Genomic DNA, 14,058 nt, shown 5'->3' with positions numbered 1-14,058 from the left:
AAAAAATCTGGCGCTCTCTTAGGTCTTCCGTATTTCTCATAATCTCTTGGAAAGAACTGCTCTTTTTAAAGATTTCAAATCCGCTGTGCTTACTGGAAGTCATGCTAGATCCAAGCAGCACTGGCATGCTTTAAATGTAAACTAATATATATATATATATAGCTCAAAAGAATCTATTAGCCTGCATTTGACCAAGTACGCCCTGCTCCTGGCTAGGCTCCCTCCCATTGGCGCGGAGTCAACGTAAAGTGTCCCGCTAATCCAACAGTTGTCTGACTACACTGAAAGTCACCTCTGATCCAGCTCTAGCACTCGCGTCAGGAATCCACAGGCTCTTTGCATACCGAGCGGCCGGATATCCTCTAGTTAAAGAGGACCCTCTAAGCCAGGGCCATGTGTTGGTCGACTGGGGAGGGTGACAAGGGGGTAGGGGTGTTTTTTTTTGGGGTGGTGGCAGGGATGTGCAGGCAGTGCTTAAAAGGCCTTTAGCGTGACATCAGCATCACTTTGAGCTAGCACAAAGCGGCGTAGTGAGAGCGCGCTGTTCATGTTCCATAGAAACCAATCCATTTTCCTGCAGATCCTCGGCGCCGCGCACCGCGCCGGCTAAAAGTGCAGTTGCTCCTGCTCCGAGTCCGCGGATCTGTGCATCTGTGAATGGCTTTTGTGTTGCTGCCGGGGCAGAACAAAGTGAGTTCAGGTTACTGCACTCCTCCCGTTATTGGCCCACATTGTCTCTAATTATTCTAGCAAACATTGACACAGCATGTGTGGTCTCACATTTATACCCCCTCCCCCTCCCATGCTTAGCAGAGTGAGAGAAGACAGGGAGAGAGAAAGAGGGCAGATAGAACTGATGAAAGGGAGGGAAGGAATGATCTGACAAAGAAATGTACTTGCATTCACTGCTTTGTGCTTCATTATGATGCAATTATAAGGGAAATTGCTTTAAGGTGTGCTGCAATGCTTTGTTTTCTTGTTTGTGAAGAGAACACTGTGTATACCCGGGGGTTTTCCTCACCTGTCTCCCATGCCACCTCAACTCCTCAGAGAACAAAATGCACCATGCCAACTCCAGCTTTTAATACACGAGCAGCCAGGATCAACCAACACGGGGTAAGAGTGCAAAACGGCAGAGTTTTCAAGGATGCAATAACCGAAAACAGAAAACAGCCACAACTTTAAAGCGCAATCCCACACTCTAATTTGAATTCTGAAGCTTTCCCGTTGCCCGGGCGCTTCTAACTCCAGCTTTTGCAAAACAATAATTATGACGAATGTATGCATCAGTAGCTTACCAAATCCTCTGTCCGTGAGCTTAGCTTGAGGCAATGCTGCAGAAAAGCTGACCCAAATATGCTACATGTGGTTGCCAATAGGAAATGGCTTAAAGCTGGGCACAAGGATGGTCTGGTGTAAAATCAAATCACCAAATTTTAGAAGTGGTCTGAAGAGGCGAGCTTACTTACTGTAAAATTGGCCCTGACCTGTTGTTAGCATTTAGTAGCAGTGCTATAGAAGAGCTCAGTGGAGTGTGAAGCCATTACTGTGAAATTCACATAAAAGCCTTCCTGAGCAGATCTATTGCAGATTTTTACTGGAAGCCATTTGAGTAAATGGACTGACTCATTTTTCAGTTTCCTGAAGATGGGTTTTGATTAGGAGTGGATTCAGACTTTTTAAATTTTACACCGCTCCTCTGAGATTTGATAAAATCATCATGTTTTGTCGGATCGGATTGAAATTATTGATATGCTGAAAGTACCACTGTACCTTAATGGAAAAATGTGCCTGACACTACTGTCCTGTCCTGCAATGTCTGTGGATGAAGTTTGAGTTTCTGCATGCTAGTTTATCTGCTCTACAATGGTTACTGTGAATGCTTCTGCTGACATCCAGTCCAAACCAACTGACACCTATCAGCATTCAAAAGCTCATCAACACGCTTTATCTTCACACACAAACACACACACACACACACACACACACACAACAAACTCCACAATATAAATACGACAATTTGAGGTATTGTGGCTAGGGAGCCAGAACTGCACCTTGTTTCCAGTCTTTATGCTAAGCTAAGCTAAGCTAAGAGTCTGGCTGTAGCTTCATATTTACAGATATGACAGATATGAGTGGTATCAGTCTTCTCATTGAACATTTGGCAACACAGCAAATTGGAGTATTTCTCAAAATTCTTATCCATTCCTTGAAGTAAATTTAGATTTGAGCTCTATGTAGTGCATAAAATATAATCCACAATATACGAATTTCAGATCCTCCTGCATCTGTTATAAGACAGAGAATGATGCTTCTAACCGACTGGTGAGGCCGCTGTCCAAATCTCAAGAGCCACATCTCTGGGATGTGTTTACTTCGAAATGCCTGCGGGATGCATGTCACCCCAGGGGTGACAATTTGACTTTGTCACATGCCTGTGGGATGCAGACGGAATAGCAAAGGGCTGTATTGGCCCGTCTTTTTCCGTCATTCCCATCTTCTCCCACTCGATCTGTCCTATCACTCAAAACAGCATTCTGAGAAACTAGATTCCTTGACATGTCTGAGGACAAGTTATCATTAGCGAGCCAAGTGTGTTTGGACAAACTGCACACACAATGTCAAGCAGAGAATAGCCGAGATCTGCTCGGCGCCTCTTTTAAAATTGGTACGAAAAAATGAAAAGTGCAGCTTTTACAGTAACATATGACAGCGGGATGAATCTGGATCAATCAAGGAGAGGGGGTGAGATTGAGAAAGTGCAGTGACACAAATAACGACGTGCTCCATCTCACTACACAAAAAACAATTTGATCAGTTCCTCAAATTCACCCCTCATATTAGTGACCTGTGTAAGTTTTGTACGCAGAGAAAAAAACCCAAAAAACTTGACATTTTTTTCCCTGACAGCAACATGCAGGGGCAATGAGGGGTGAACAGATGGGTTGCAAGGAGACTGAAATGGACACAGCTGGCCAGGAGTAATTGTCCTGACCTTTTCATACACACTCAGGTTCATGTTGAGCCGGGGGGAGTTTGGAAGGTGGGGGTGGGCGGGGTACCAGGACAGCAATAGTGTGCGTACAATTTGCATGACGAGAAAATGTCACATCCATTTGCCTAATGGTACTTCAAGATATTGTCTGGACATCTCTCCACTATTGGCACCTTTCTATCTCATTCATCGAAGATGTTGATAAATCAAAATACCATTGCTCTTTCTACAGATACATTTTGAGTCATTTATAGTATCTGCAAAACTTAATCCCATATCACATTTCCCTATTGTATAACATGATGTAAACATGTCCACATTAACATCTAAAAGGAAAATCTAACATCGATGCTCTAATGGTCCTTCATTTACAAATTACATTATGAATCACCCTTCCTTCAGTAGTTTTACATGCTCTTTTGTGCAATATCCCACAGTGTTTTATGGCTGGAAGGCCTGTACATCCTTACTTCACCCACAGCATGAAGTTCAATTGCAGTTCTGACATAACGGCAGCACTTGATGGCGCAATGCACCTGCAAACTGACACTGAAATAGAGGCAACGCGATTGTTAACTCACAGAGGACCTGCCTGCTTATTTCACTGATATACAGCAAGAGTGTGGATGAGATTAGCCTATATGAAGATTTATTTTGGTCACAATGCTCTGTAAATCATCCTCTGATGATGCTCTGCCGCAGGAGCAGGTTCCAGTGTTTTAACGGCGTAAATGAGCGATTTAACAGCTGCCGTACTCGAAGCACATCTGGTTGGAAGGAAATTCAGAACTGCAGATCAAATTGACTAAACTTTCCGATTTCAATCAATTACCTGGATTAATGATGAATTGAAACAATTCAAATTAACGCCAACGATCTGTAGAATGTTGCTTGTACAGTCATGGACATAGTGCTGATGCCACTGGATCATAAAAGGGGCAATATGTAAGAATTGTAGTTGAAAAAGATCAACAGTCCTTCTGATATCTATGTGTACTGTGTTGCAAATTAATCTATTCAAGTTGGCGTGCTAACCAGCTAGCTTCCTGCGCTAGCTGTTAAAACACTAACACTCTGGTCACCAAGCTCCCAGTCCAAAATGCTAGCTGCACGACTAACTGAACTAACGAGCTAAGGGCAGCTTCGGTTAGCAGTAGTTAGCGGTAATCTGGTGATATGCTTCCCCTCTATTTGAGTATGAATTTGACAGCCAAGTCTTACATATTGCACCTTTAATCGATTAGTTGTCAAAAAGGGGCACAACTTCTTCTGATGTCTTTAATTGCTAAAGTGTTAATTAATCAAGCAGAAATGACAATGAGGACAGAATCAGCTTGTTATAAACGTAAATATCTTTGGAATTCATCATTAAATTCAGTATTCAGTAATTCAAGTATAGTAATTAGATGGGTGCTCCCGTGAGAGTCATGAATTGCTAAACTGCACAGACTCGAAGCGCAGAGATTTTTTCTTTACAACCACCAACAAAGCCTTTGTGCAGCAATCCGAGTCTGACCCAGGATGCAGAAGTTAAAAGGCTGACCTCCTTATGAACTCCAAATAAATAAAAGTGCAGCTGTTTACTGCTAATTTAACATCAAAGGCGCATACAATCACAAAACAAGGGCGAGGAGATGAGAGCTTCACTCAGAGGCATGCAAATAACCTTTGGCAAACCAGTCAACAACAGTGAATTACTGCCGTGCGCTCTCGACGAGGGAGATACTTTCCTGCGGCGTGTGCTTCTAAACTGTCATGGGAGCTGTCAATGAGTTATCAGCCAGATGATCGTGGGGACATTTTGAAAGAATCTGTGGCCATGCTTGGTTTAACACACATTACAAGGGAAGCGCATGTGCACACTCTTCAACACACACACACACACACACACACACACACACACACACACACACACACACACACACACACACACACACACACACACACACACACACACACACACACACACACACACACACACACACAGGCGCTGTATAAACTTTACAAAGAACAGAGTCTACTCTGTTCCACCTGTTGTGTACTTTAGAAACGCCCAGCGGATTAACCTATCTGCTCAAATCAGATAAAAACTCTTTTCCCGTTCCAAGTCCTCCATCAAAAATGTAAATACAACTTTTTGCAGCGGGATCCTTACATTAGCATTGCGTCAGGAAGTGACCTAACACCTTCCCCTGCAAGGTGTTCCAAACTTTCTAGTTTCAACCTAGCACAAAGTATTTTTCTCACCGTGCTTGTGCAAGGGAACACCTCCACCTTTATTTGTATGGGAGCGGATTTAGCTCGAAGGCCTGCAATTACATCATCATTCAGTTTTGCAGCGCCGCATATCAGGGCCGGCATTACTCAGAGAGGCCTTTGAAGAGTTTGGCCCAGCCCTCGCGCTCTCTCTTCTTCCCTCCTCCCCTCCACCACCACCCCCTTCAGCACTGCCTTTGATGTTAGCGCGTGGAGCTGCGCCGAGCGTCGCGGCCTCCCAGGCCTCCCCGCCTCGCCTGATCCTATCTGCTCAGGCGGCACATTCATGTGGTTTACACCCGCAGCACGACTCCCAGCAGCTATTCACCCAGCCCTGCAGGCCCCTCCCTGATCAGGGTCCAGGGGCTGGAGAGGGACGCAGCATGGCCTGAGCTGCCGACGGGGGTCAAGGGGAAGGACAGGAGGAGTTATGGAGGCTTTATCAAAGCCCGAGGCTGTACCATAGAGCTTTTATTGGCATGTTAGTGAAGGTACTGTATTTGTAGAAAGGAAAAGTTACACCTGACTCTTAGGGACTGAATGCGCTGGCGAATGTCTTTTTCTTACAGCTATAGAAGCACCGACTGCTCGTAGCTTTAGGCGCACCTGCACTGCACAATAAAAGCTATCCTTCAAAAATATATATTTAACTTTGAGAGAAGTCTTTTGGCGAAAAACAAAGCAAACCAAAAATAGAAAATCCTGTGTCCTCAACATCTTCAGTATACCCATGATACAGGGACGACACAAAAAGAAAGCCAATTTTTCATTTGAGAAATCTAGGGCGCATCTTTAGCAGCAGGAAGAGGAGGAGGAGGTGGGAAGATGTGGCGATACATCTTCACTGCGGCGCTTGAAGACATGCAGCACTCCACCAGACAAAAAAAAAAAAGATATGTGGAGATAACCCAGCTTGTTCTCATCTGACCAAGCAAGCACAATCCATCATACCTCTGGCCCCATTGTGTTAGAGCCTGGATCTTCCTCATTACTGGAACAACTACCTACACACAATCACACACAAGCAGCCTTTAGAAAGCATTGCAGGATGAGAGGGATACAGCAGAGGTGAACATGATGGAGTCGGCGCCTCCACCTGAAACGGATTTGTCCCCATCTGGCACCCCTATAAATGACCTTTGCCACGGCTGTGTTGGAATCCATTAAAGGAAACAAAAGAAGGGGAAATGAAAAATGGCAGGGTTTCTGACAGAGGGCCTGTCAGGAGAACCCCTCACAACATTAATATGATGCATTAGCGTGAGGGTGATCATGTGCGCAAAACCAGTAATGGCTTCCCGGAATAATAACCACAGAAATTGCTTCTAGGGCTAAAACATTAGTATGAATCAAAATGACAGAGGGAAGGACTTTCTTACATTAAAAGTAACATTATGTTTTTTTAGGCATGTGAGGCTGATTCTTATGTAATGATGTACACAAAGGAAAGGACTTTGAACCCTGTCTTCTTGAACTTGGGTGAGTGGGACATATCTTTGATAAGACCTCTCCTTTCATGAAAACAATTGCGAGTAGTAGGAGAACAGAGGGCACAAGGATCCAAGTATAGTGAGAGGTAGGAGGAGAAGGAAGCAGATGGAGTGTAGTGGTCAGAATGAAAAGGACTCCCTGCGCAGCTACCTTCCTAGTCTATTGGCAAAAAAAGTACAACAAAAGGAGAGGCTGGCGTTGTGGCCTTCCACGGTTAGTCAGCACATTCCTGGCCGACAACAAAGCATGCCTCTGCCTGGATGAGCCACTGTGAGCATTGTCATTTCATAACCCTCGACCCCTTAGCCTTTGTTTTGCAGACCCTCTGTGTCAGTGGATAAAAATATGGGCTGAGGGGATGGACTGGGCCTTTCAGCGCCGTTTCATCAAACGCAGTCGGACACACCAGGGGCTAGTCAAAAGCAAAAAACAAAAACAAAAGTCCACTCCGGACTCTTTTTCATCTTTGACTCGTTACAAGTGTGTTTCAAAAATAACCCGACTGAAGAAAGGTGGTATGAAAAGTCACTTTTTCACGTGAGAAAGTATGGCAGTCTGTTGTGGTGCACTTCCCAGCACCCTTCACAGAAAAATAAAAGATAAAATCACACCCTTGGGGCAAAGCTGAATTAACATTTCCTCATCATTGGAGTGTAAAACAGAGGACAAACACAAGACGTTCCTACAAATGAACTCAGACACATGATCAATAGCAGATCAGACGAGAGGGACACGGGGGAATAGGGTTCCCCTGGGAGAGGCCTGGATGCTGGAGAGACATCAGTAGCGAGCACCAGCGCTGACTGCTAATCTCTCTTGGAGTGGAACATCAAAGATCGGCTCAGCCACTCAGCCCAGTGGAAACTAACATAGCTACTGGGGCCACCAGTACCAACATGCACTTGTTCCAGGTGGAGTTGTGCAGTGAGTGGGAATGAGGAGCTCAGAGAGAGAGACAGAGGAGGAGACAGAGGAAAAGAGACATGCGCAGGAGAGGAAAACACGGGTTGCTGGTTTGGGAGTAAGTGTGGCCAATTAAAAGAGGGTTGGACACATACCAGGCGATCCAACAGGTTTTAAGATTGAGACACCTGAATGATCACTGCAGGCAGTCAGTGCTCGCAGTTTAAATCCTAAAAATAGATTTTCAAGTGTTTTCCTTCTCAGGACTCTGCATATTTACTGCAAGACTGTGATATCCGACTAATTGGTCAATTTATGTCAGTTAATTTTACGATCATTTCATGTAATTAGGCAAGAAAAAGACTCTAGATGTTGGCTGGTTCCTGCTTCTCAAATGCAAGTATTTGCACATATCAGCTCTTCAGACAAATGAAGCAATTCGAAGATGTCACCTTAGATTCTGGGCGTACGAAATAAGCCACCATCAATTTTTTGACTATTTCTAAGTTTTATCATTAACTGAAAGAATTTCTGGGGTGTTTTGTGCCTTAATTAGCAAGATGACAACAACATTACAAGAAACAAGAGAGGGATGTTGCGGCTCATGGTCCGAGTCCACCAGGGCACTTCAATAGTATTGATAAGTCCACGCTTGTTGAGAAATAGGTGCAACACTCAATTGAAGTCATTCACATTCAATAGAGGATGCATGACAAAATTTGGCTGCATCAAAAAGAGCAGACTGGTGGTGGGGGGTGAGAGTGTGTGTGTGGGAGGGGGGTGTTAAGCAAGAGAAAGAGAAAAACAGTTTAGTCTGTTCTATTCCGAAAAGGGGAGAAACGCAGCCTCAAATTACTTTGGCTGGGACATGAAAGTGAAATAGGGTGGCGGTTAAGAGACGATAGCACTTAAAATACAGCTGCGACCGCCAAGCCAATAAATGGAAAAAAGTAGGGAGCAGCACTTTTAACCTTTTAAACCAGCGTTTGTGTACTGCTACTGTTGCTTTGGCGCTGGGAGTGGCCCGGTCCCTGGCACCTCCCGTCTGGGACCGGCCCATTATGGCCTCTTGGGGTTTCCAGCCTGTGGTGAGAAAGCGCGCTGGATGCCTTAAACCACTAAAGCTCTCATTATAGTCTAAATGCAGCGCGACACAACTCTTGCCAGCTCCAAGGTAGGAGCTCCAGTATTTAAGCTCATCGTTGTCTTAGCTCAAAACCGCCACTTTCCCCCTGCACATCCAGTCAGAAAAAACTGCCACTTTCAAAGAACCACATCATGAAGTCTCCCAGCTATAGTTCCTGGCACTTCATGTGCATGGAGATGAAGTTCAAAGGTGAAACAGCTCATGGGTGTTGGGAAACTATAGCCTCTTCTTCCTGATGCTGGATTCAGGGGATGTCCCTGTCTCTGTGTCCCTTCTGAGAGGAAGTAGGCAAAAGCCACATCAATTCCTCCGGTTCTGGCCGACGACACTGCGAGTTCCATCTGGTCCTCTCGGTGCCCCTGCCACGTCCCTGCCTCGGCTCCTCACTCACATGCTGACAGCACGGGCCCGGCTGGAAATCAGAGGCAGATGTGCGCTCATGCAGTGCATCGCAGCACATCTCGCAACAGGAAAGACGATTTGGCGTCAGGGAGACAATAGTGAATGATGAGCAGCAGATGGTGTTTCCCTTCTCATCAAACGCGTTCTAATCGGGAAAGCTGTGGGTGCGCTGTCAACAATGAAGTGAATGTGAAAAACATGGTGGCCAGCAAGTCAGACTGAGCATCCTGCATTGCAAGGCCATTCCAGAAATAAGATTACATCAGCATCAGCCGGCTTTATCAACCCCTGCCAGACTACGTGTCACCTAGGGGACTCAACTGGGGGATGATGTGGTCACACCACCTGTGCCCATCTTAACGGACTCAAGACAAAACTGTTGCTTGTAAGTGGAAAGGTGACACAAGACGATCTGAACTTCTACAGGGCTGCAGGGTGCAAATGTTTTGGTCGCACATGACCCATAAATCATAAAAGCGCACCCAACCACGCAGCAGTGTGCTGAAATTTAGCAGTTTATTACAATTGCAAATATTGATGGCAATTTACATTATTGCAATTTCTTGTTGCATGCAATTTAAAAAAGGTCCCATTTATCAGAGAAGTTCCTTTTTTGAGTCTCATTCCCAACCTGTTAAATACTGACGCTTTGGGATTGTAGGACGGGTCGGCCAGCATCCCTGTGCGTCAATATTTGACAAGGAAATTAAGAAAAACATACATTTGCAACTTTACATTTTGTGTTAAGAAATTAAATCAAAATGTACTACTGGGTGCACCAGTGCACCCAATGTGAAACGTTGGTCTGGAGCTCTGTTCTAAGAAGACAAGGCACTGAGTGGTCCAAGTCCTCTCAATCAGTGTTTCTCCTCATAATCAATTTCTCTGGGCCCAAAGCGCTGCTAGGTTTTCATCTTACCAGGCCATTTTCATTGAAGCAGTTTAATCAGGAAGTATCTAAATCTGGAACAAGAGGGGAATACAATTAACTACCTGGCAGGGTGGACAACCTCGCAGCAGTGTTGTAGCCAAGAATCAGGGTTAAGAGCCACCGCTGTAGATACGCTCTTAAAGTCATCTTAGGGAAATGTCTGTTGACACATACATAGTCTCATGTCTTGACAGAATGATTTAAGGATACATGGATTATGTTGCTATTACAGAGTTGAAGTGTAGCAATCAGGGAACTGGCATGAGAAGCCTGGGGTTTGGCACAGTGGCCAGATCTGCATCGTCATGTTTCCCCCCTCAGTGTAGAGCGAGAAGCAAATTAACTTAATTTATTATTTTTGGCCCTGGCAGCGTTTGCCACTTTTCGCACTCTTCAGGCAGAGCTGAGCGGGTGTTAGCTTTAGGGAGTTGGGAGTGCATGAGCGGTGATCGTGGTTGGGTTTTTGCTCAGGAAAGTTGCCAAGTCCCCCCTTTCCCCTGTATTTGAACCCATACCTGCTGTGGTCTGGCCATCAGTGAACACACACACAAGGTAGCGCAAACCCCTCTGGGCTCTGTTCAAACAGCAGAGGAGTGGACGGCAAGGCCCCATCAACCTCAGGCAGACCAAATCAAGCGCTCTATTTCACTGAACACAGGACAGCTCAAACATTAAAAGCAAAAAGTAGACAAGAGCGAAGGCTGCAGAGGTCACTGCGGACAACTGAATGCACAACCTAAATATTTTGTCTTCACCCCAATTCCAGTGTAAGGCTATATCCGTTACAACACCGCAGCAATTTACCAACACGTTGCTGCAATGTTATTTCACAAGTATAGAATGTGCAAGTGCAGAATTTGATACCATGTTAAAATTATACTCTTCCGGTTGTATGGCTGTCATCCATTGTCACGTTCGACTTTCATAAATCTTTGGTGGACTATATGCTGTAAGAAATTCAAGACTGCGCCGAGCTGGACAGACTGCCCCTCATTATAGCCTAACAAAATATAAGCTGCCTCTAAGTGGTCAGAAGCTATGTTAGCAAAGAAAACAAACCTAAATAGATGTGGTTAGCAATGTAAAGCTGAGGTCCGACGTTGCAGTGTGGTTACCGAGTGGCGCCAAATGGCCATCACTGTGTATAAACTGGCCATTTTTATGCTGAGTATCCCCTACTTTGATCCCCACATATCATCTTTCTTTCAATGTTATTTTGAGGAAAACAAAAATGCATACATGCACTGAAAAGATGCTGTTGTGTAGCTGATACAGACATTGGTGCAGAGTGGCAAGGGATGGAGGGAGGGTGGATGTTACTTGATGTGTTGATGCAGTGCGAGCGCACAATAACAGGAAGACAAACGTGCAAATGAATGGCTGAGGGTTTTCATGTGATGCAGCCGATCTGTACACACTAAACGCATGGTGAACTTGATTAAACTCAAATGTGTATTTGCTGCATTTGAACACACCCCCTGCCACTCAACCATCTCTGCCTCCCTCTCCTGATGCTGCATTGAAACCTGGCCTCCCACCACAGACCAATGATCTCATGGAGCTCAACAGTTCCTTCAGTCTGATGTCACACTTCAGCAGACACCGGCGTTTACCACGACAAATTAAAACAAAAACTCAAACATCATCTCCGCTGTGCATTGTTCGGTGGCTTTTTTATCTCCCGGCATTGTTTAACTTAACATCGGAAAAAACCTTAATGAATGAAGCAATATTCAAACCATCACAATGGACTCGACCCATCCAACCACACCACCACAAACTAACTTAAAGGGACACTATGTAGTTCTGGACAGTAATTCCCACGCAGAAACTTAACATTTGCAGTAAAATACAAACTCAGATATATCATTTTTTTCCATGAGTGAATAATAAGATAAAGAGAACACTGCTTGAAGCTAGAAAGGTGACAGGGTCCGCCACATATAAACAAAGTAAGATGGTATGAAAATCCCTGTAAGGTCGTCTTGTTGATTCGGCGTTAAATTGAATCAGCGAAGAGTCCAAAAGTACACAGTGCACCTCTAATGTGCATTACACTTAGTTTGGATTCCAGAGATGCCTCCGAATCAAACTTCACAGGCCATAAAGCAACTGCATCACATTCGAGTGGCTTCCAATCATTCACAAGGAGCTTGGAAGAGCTGTTGGCCCCCTCCATCACGCACGCCAACAACACAGGGGATGTTAAACACGAAGCCAGAAACACTACATCTTTTGGCGCATGACTGGACCTCAAACTCTTAACTAACAAGTAGATGAAGCGAGGATGATAAGTCTTCAAATGGACACTTGGCTTTCGGAGGAGGGCTTCATATTTTAGTGAATTCCACTCGATCAAAGTTGGATGGTTGATCCAAACATAACCAGCTGCAGCCAAGTGCACTTGGGAAATAAGCCGTGTGAACATGAAGGCTTCTTCTGTGATTACTCAAGTCTTCTTTGTGTTTTCCCCCCAAAAAAGCCTTAAAATAGTCACAAGTGTGGCCAGACCCAGAAGAAACAACAAAAAAAAGAAAAACATGCGTTGATGACGGCGACATAGTAACAGAGTAACAGAGGCTACAAGCGGCGGGACGTGCGGGGTTTAGTTTACGCGTCGGTCCGGCCAATAAAAACAAACATATTCCACTATTTACACTCACTTTTCGCGCTTAGGAGCGGACATGTGAGCACAAAACACACAGCTGAGACAGAAAAGCGGTCAGCACAGAGCACAGACAGTCCCCTCGCAGGCTTGCTGCTCTTGTGAAATGCCTAAAAAAAAAAAAAAAAAAAAAAAAACCTGCTCGGTGAAAGTTTGCAAACTTTTTTTTCTTTTTTTTTTTTTAGTGGAACCGGCGGAGAGATTTTGCAACTTTAGGAGGAACACGGTGACCAAACGTGTTGGGGGGAGAGGAGGAGGAGGAGGAGAGGGTGGTGAAGGGGTGGCGAGGGGGCACATTCACTGCGAGAGGAGCTCCAGACATCAACAAAATAACCTGCAAGAGCATGTTTTCTCTGTGAATGAATTCCACAAGATAGGAGCCATCTTGTGACCGCATATGCTCGCAAGCTCTCGGTACCATCCTCACGCTGCCTTGCACACACACACACACACACACACACATACACCATATACAACTCATGTCAACCCCCTCTCCAGCCCCCTGTGGAAAAAGTTTTAAGAAGGGCAGCTTGGTAAAATTACACCCCGCGCCCCCGGTAGTGCTGCTCGGCGCCGCTGCCGCTTGTCACGGGGAAGGAAAAAGAGACACTTTACACGTACTTGAACGATCTCCCCCTCCGCGCTGATAGTGGCTCCTGCTTTGGAGAAGCGTCCTTGCAAGCCAGTCGTGTAAGTAGTATAATCTCCATTGGGACTGGACTCGAACAGAACCACTTCCACAAAGGCGGTATCCTTTGCGAAAACGGTACCAAGAGAAGCGGCAACCGCGAGGATCACCAGGACCACCGTGTCGGGTACACGATCTGAGCCTCTCCGTGGTAAAATCATCATCTTGCCGGCTGGATCTGCGCCGATCGGGACATAATTTCACACGGATTAATTGATCGGGTGAAGGTAATTGAAATCAGGTCTGCGATCGGGCGATGCGTCAAAACAAAAAAAGAGTCAGAATCGTGCAATAAAAGCTGAGCCTGGGCTGAAGCGTGTTTATTTCACCACTGCAAGCCTTGTCAATTACACTGCCTGCAAACGCTCCCTCTCTCTCTCTCTCTCTCTCTCTCTCTTTCTCCCTCCCTCCCTCTCTCTCCCTCTTTCTTTCTCACCCCCTCCTCCTCCTCCTCCCCCCTCTACAAAGCGGATCTACTTTGATCTCCAAACACGTGATTTTTCTTTTTTTTTTTTCTTTTTTTTTTAGTTTTTTTTCTCTCTCTCTCCCAAAAGGGTTATATCCCCACCCACCAATCTTT

At 45.2% G+C, this 14,058-nt stretch overlaps 1 protein-coding gene across 2 annotated transcripts in view; it reads right to left on the bottom strand.

Moving 5' to 3' along the window:
* The window catches only part of znrf3 (zinc and ring finger 3), a 70,635-nt gene extending 56,818 nt beyond the window's left edge, over window positions 1-13,817 (bottom strand). For both annotated transcript variants that reach the window (XM_084358788.1, XM_084358789.1), the window contains exon 1: window positions 13,412-13,817. In XM_084358788.1, the coding sequence (XP_084214914.1) occupies window positions 13,412-13,642 (231 nt within the window). In that variant the 5' untranslated portion in view covers window positions 13,643-13,817. The remainder of the gene's footprint in view (window positions 1-13,411) is intronic.
* Window positions 13,818-14,058: the final 241 nt, after the last annotated feature.

The sequence above is a fragment of the Pagrus pagrus genome (assembly GCF_965226575.1).
Source record: "Pagrus pagrus genome assembly, chromosome: 8".
In the NCBI taxonomy this organism is placed as follows: Eukaryota; Metazoa; Chordata; class Actinopteri; order Spariformes; family Sparidae; genus Pagrus; species Pagrus pagrus.
This window is presented reverse-complemented; position numbering and strand designations above follow the sequence as displayed.